Raw genomic sequence first — 6,000 nt, 5'->3', positions numbered from 1 at the left:
AATATTTTTACAGTACTGTGAGGGTTGTGTTTTGGGGTGGGGGTAGGCGTTAAAGACATTTTATTGGGTAATTTAATAGATAACATAACTAATACTCGGTACAACTACAGTTTTTACATTACTGTGACGGTTGGGTTTAGGGTTGGGGTGGGGTGGGGGTAGACGTTAATAAAATACAACAAATGAGAAATTTAATAAATAATAGAAATAATTCGCGTTAACTTCCGGCCGCAAACGTATCAGCTCTAGCAACAACCGTCCTGGAGGGCCTAGGTGGAGCAGGCGGCTCACCCAACCAAGGCGATGATGTGGGTCCGGAAGCCCGCAGCAGAGCCAAAGCGACAGAGCACCAAGGAGAAGCTGGAGGGAGGGAGGAGCTCAATGTAGCCAGTAGGACAAAGTGATGAGCCGTAGCCAAAGGAGTGGAGTCCAGGGGCCTCATGTATCAACGCTGCGTACGCACAAAAACTTTGCGTACGCCAAGTTTCACGCTCAGAATCGCTCACGTTTGGATTTACTAACAATGAACTGAACGTGGGAATGTGCGCAGGTTCACGGCAGCTTTCTGGCAGGCGTACGCACATTTTTTGTGCGTGTCTGTTTTATTTCCATTGGCGACTCCTAGAGGCAGTTGTGTTAAATTGCACTCTACAAAGTGTCTGAGCCTTGCAATGGCAGCTGTATGAGACGGGTTCATCGATCTAGCAGGTAAATAAGATTTCCATACCATACAGTTGAGCAGCTAAACATTAAAGCACAATTTGCAGCGGTCGCCTGTTTTCCCAATGTAATCTGAGCGATCTACTGCACGCACATAGCTGTAAAGACACTATCTGAAGATAAATTTGCATGCGTGAATCAGAAACATTTCCATTCAATAAATGTGCAAATAAAATATGATGCACAGACTTATTGATGATTCCTACTTGTCTTTCTCGTGATAAATATTAGGCAAAATCTGATATGTAGCGGGGGAAAAAACAAGAAATAGTTCATCAGACGCTGGATTCGAGCCGAGTTCATGCTCGAACGTGTCAAGACATGATGACATACGTCTTAGGAGCGCGCCACTGATACTGTTGCGAGTGCTGCAACATTTTACAGATATAAACCACACTATTTCTTTTTTTTAATGCACTCAGTGCGATGTTCAGACCCAACTGTGTTAACCGCATCAGCTAAACTCTCCCACTCTATTTTTTTTCTTTTGTTGTTAATTCCGGAGAACAAACTTGCAAATAACACAGTTTTTCTCCTGTCTACCTCCGAAAGGAGCACCACCAATTCACATTCTGTTCAAAGTTTCTCTTCTTGCTTGCTTTTGCCTTTGCTTTTTCGTTGGGTTTTGCCATTAGCATAGTCATTAGCATATTCATACGGGGGAGGAGGCAGGGAGGGGTTTTGCGCTCGTGCATGTTGCGCTCAGTTTCACGTTCATTCGGATGTACAAAAGAATATGCGTGAGATTCGGCGTACGCAGTGTTTCATACATCTGAATTTTTTTCTGCGTACGCACATTTACAGCTTTGTGCGTACGCAATATTTTAGTATGATTTCCACGCAAGTCTTCGTACATGAGGCCCCAGAGGTGTAGGAAAGCGGAGACGGAGGGATGAGGGAACCTGGCGGAGCTGGTAGGCTGACGACTCATGAAGGAGATGAGGGAGGAGTCCGAGGATCGAGGTGGAGTCCGCAGGCTGACGCTGGGTGACACCTTCCAGTTGGTTCATTTTGCTGTGGAAACCCCTGATAAATAACGGACTGAGCTAAAGAAAATGAATGAATGAATTTATATTTACTCAATATTTATACAAATACACGTATATTATGTAAACACTAACTTTTTATCTTGGATGCAATTAAATCATTTGGCAGCACTAATTTCTGCACATTTATTGACATGACCTCAGATTTTTTCCTTTGCTGTTTAGTTTGCAGGCCAGTAATCGGGTGATGGAGTTGGACCACATGGACGGCAAGCTGAAGATCCAGTACTCGGACCGGCTGGTTAGTTTACTCCGAGAGGTACGGCAGCTCTCGGCTCTGGGCTTCACCATTCCTGCAAAGATCCAGCAGGCGGCAAACACGGCAGAAAAGTTCTACAGACAGGCCATCATCCTCAAACAGGTCCGTGAACAAACATACACAGCTTTCTGGAATTCTTGAATTTTAGTCTAGTATTTTTTTTGAAAAGAGCTTAAAATGTTTATTGACTTTTTTTCTCCCCCTAAACACATCAACTAATTTTTGCCTAATATTCATTTACTTTCATTTTCCTTCGGCTTTGTCCCTTTTATATCAGAGGTCGCCACAGCGGAATGAACTGCTAACTGTTCCAGCATATGTTTTACGCAGCAGTTGGTCTTCCAGCCACAACCCAGTACTGGGAAACACCCATACACTCTAACATTCACACACACACACACACACACACACGTTTGTTTTTGTGAAAACTGGGGACATTACATAGGTTTCCATTCATTTTATACTGTCCAAACTGTATATTATACTGCCCTCACCCCACCCAACCCCTAAACCCAACCATCACAGGAGACTGTGTGCTGCTTTACTCTCTGATTAAACTCATTCTTTAGGTTTTATAAGCATTTAGAGAAATGAGGACGTCTCCACTGTCCTCATATTTCACCTCCTTTTTGTAATACCTGTGCCATACCCATGTCATTATACAGATTTGTGTCCTGATATGTCACAAAAACCCATACACACACACATACACACACACACACTCATACACTGCAGCCAATTTAGTTCATATAATTCCCCTATAGTGCATGTGTTTGGACTGTGGGGGAAATCGGAGCACCCGGAGGGAACCTACACCTACACGGGGAGAACATGCAAGCTCCACAAAGAAAAGCCAACTGGCCAAATTGGGACTCGAACCAATGACCTTCTTGCCACAGTGCTAACCACTGAGCCATCGTGCCGCCCTTTTTGCATAATAGGGCCTATTAAATTAACCACTGATTATCCTTTTGCACATTTTCACAGTTACTTTTTGCGAGTAGCTTAAATGTGGTTACGCTTGATATTTTCATTAGCATCTCCCAAAGAGAATTATTAGCTTAAATATATCATTCTATGTAGGGATGTTCATTTTTTTGTTTGTTCTGTATTTGTGTTCAACAGGTGGCTCATTTCTACAACACCATTGATCAGCAGATGATCCCTTCTCAACGTCCCATGATGCTCGGCTGTGCTCTGGCCTTTGAACAGGTCATCAAGGTAATACTTCTCTCCTACTGCCGTGATTTTCTAATGTTTTGAAAGATCGCCTAATCATCAATGCTATTTTTTGAAGTTCTGTATAATATCATTATAATTTAAAATAAGAGTCCACACTTTAGTTGAAGGACCAATTCTCTCTTTGAACTAGTGGCTTATTACCTACCAGATATTGGCTGTTTATTAGCACTTACTGTATAAAAGACATATTCTGCATGATCTTATTCTACATCTATCATCATACCCAATACACAAACCCAATTTCTACCTTAATAACTATTAATAAGCAACAAATTAGAAGTTTGTTGAGGGGAAAAGTCACAGTTAATGGTTTATTAATACTAATAATTATCCCTTAAAATAAATTCCGACAGTTTTCTATCTTAATACATATTATAATGTAATCCTGCATGTCCAATCTAAATTTTCCAACACAGTCTTATTCTGAAAACTTAGCCCTATATACATTTCTGGAGATTGCGAATTATGTAGCCAGAGGTACATATGGCTGCATTTCGTCTTTAAAAAGAATTCTACGGAGCAGTATGACGCCTTTCCTTTTCGTGCTTGCAGCTGACCGCTTACCTCCGTATGGACGGCTTTTCCACTGCTACCAGTTTGTCCAGTAGTTCGCCATGAGGACGCAGAGAGGAGTTAACCACAAAGACAGAGTTCGAGTCTAGCGAAGAACAGTTCCAGAAAGACAAAAACAGAAGCCAAAAAATAAAGTAAACAAGTAAATAACAGGGTTATAATATGGTAAAATCTGGAAACGTGGTAAAAGTTAGGCGAGGACTTTTCTTTTTCTGAATTGATTTTTGAAGCTGGATTTAGTTGAGTGGGTGGGCAATCGGTGCTTTTGAAAACACTATTGGTTGGGTTTAGGGAAGGAGGAGGGTGGGTCGGTCGATCAGTCAGTCAGTCTGGTGGATTTACGCGAGAACAGCAGGCGCGAATGGCACTTGCGCGAGAAATTAAGGATCTCAAAAAGCATACACAGCAGCCTCAAGTGGATTCGCGAAAACAAAAACTGCAAAACAACGTGGCTCCTGGGGCAAATTTGGTGCTCTCCAGAAATGTATATAGTGGTACGTTTTCAGAATGAGCCTGAGTTGGAATTTTCAGTTTCATTTAGTAATGTAATGTAATGTAACATGTATTTATATAGCGCATTTATTCTGTATGGTCACACACTCAAAGCGCTTCACTATCATGAGGGGGGTCTCTCCACACCACCACCAGTGTGCAGCATCCACTTGGATGATGCGACGGCAGCCACAGGACAACAGCGCCAGTGCGCTCACCACACACCAGCTATTGGTGGAGTGGAGGGACAGTGATAGAGCCAATTCGGTGGAAGGGGATGATTGGGAGGCCATGATCGTATGGGCCTCGTATAGAGGGGCTTTGGCCAGGACACCAGGGTTACACCCCTGCTCTTTCACGAGAAGTGCCATGGGATTTTTAATGACCACAGAGAGTCAGGACCTCGGTTTAACGTCTCATCCGAAAGACGGCGCGCACTGACAGTGTAGTGTCCCCTTCACTTTTACTGGGGCATTAGGACTCACATAGACCACAGGTTGAGCGCCCCCTGCTGGCCTCACTAACACCACTTCCAACAGCAACCTAGTGTTCCCTAGTGGTCTCCCATCCAGGCTCAGCCCTGCTTAGCTTCAGTGAGTAACCGCTCTTGGGCTGCAGGGTGATATGGCATGAGATTTAGTGTCACATGATCCTTCACAAAGTTTTCTGATATGCTGATTTGATGCTCAACAGATATGATCCTTCATATTCTTAAAACCTTCATTCTTGATTCTATTTTTCAGGGTTTTTGACTGATGAATAGAAAAGAGTAGCAGTTATTTCAAATAGAATCTTTTGCAACATTCAAAATGGTTTTATTGTCACATGTGAACTATTACTTTGCCAACACTGTTGCTCTTACCTTACTAACTACAACATTTTAAAAGGAAGAGTATTTTGTCTTCTAATTCAGTCTGTGATACTTTAAATAATCAGGTATCTAGTTCACACGAAGATCATTTGTTTTTGTGATTTGTTTCGCAGCAGAATCCTCGCTCTCAGTCTCGAGATGAAGGTGGAAAGCTTCAGATGACGTGGGAGAATCCGAAAGAGCTGGAGCAGTACATCAGCAAACTGCAGAGCGCCGCTGAGAGACTCTCCACAGAGAACCGCAAGCTCAGAAAGTGGCACACAGACTTCACTGATAAGGTCATCTTCATCTCTGCTCCTACTACACTAACGTTTATTTACTAGGCAGAAATTAAAACCATTTCCCAGATGACGTTTGGCAATTGCCAAATTAAGGCAATGACCAAACTATCAAATACTACCTGGCATAAGTATTACCGCAATCACCATTTGCCCAACTGAGCCTGGTTTCTCTTGAGGTTTTTTAATTCTTCACTTTTGCAAATTACTGAAGTTTTTCCCTCTCGGCTGTCGCCACTGGCTTGCATGGTTCGGGATCTATAGAGCTGCGCATTGATGGATTTGCTCTTCAGTGTTTGGACTCTCAGTAGTGATTATTAAACCACACTGAACTGAGCTAAACTGAACTGAACTTAAACTCTACAAAAACAGAACTACTCTGTTTCAATTTACTATGATCTTCTGAGAGAAGCTGCTTTGACACACTCTACGTTGTAAAAGCGCTATAGAAATAAAGGTGAATTGAATTGAATTGAATGTAGGAGAATTTTGCTTTCACAATCTAAAATAAAAAAAGTA

General features: G+C 42.3%; 1 protein-coding gene across 2 annotated transcripts in view; it reads left to right on the top strand.

Moving 5' to 3' along the window:
- Positions 1 to 6,000, top strand: part of dync2h1 (dynein cytoplasmic 2 heavy chain 1) — a 277,874-nt gene that overhangs the window by 25,462 nt on the left and 246,412 nt on the right. For both annotated transcript variants that reach the window (NM_001423300.1, NM_001423299.1), the window contains 3 exon segments: positions 1,932 to 2,127; positions 3,151 to 3,246; positions 5,317 to 5,481. In NM_001423300.1, coding sequence (NP_001410229.1) covers positions 1,932 to 2,127; positions 3,151 to 3,246; positions 5,317 to 5,481 — 457 coding nt within the window.

Source organism: Danio rerio, chromosome 15 (genome assembly GCF_052040795.2).
Source record: "Danio rerio strain M-AB ecotype USA chromosome 15, GRCz13ab, whole genome shotgun sequence".
Classification (NCBI taxonomy): domain Eukaryota; kingdom Metazoa; phylum Chordata; class Actinopteri; order Cypriniformes; family Danionidae; genus Danio; species Danio rerio.
This window is presented reverse-complemented; position numbering and strand designations above follow the sequence as displayed.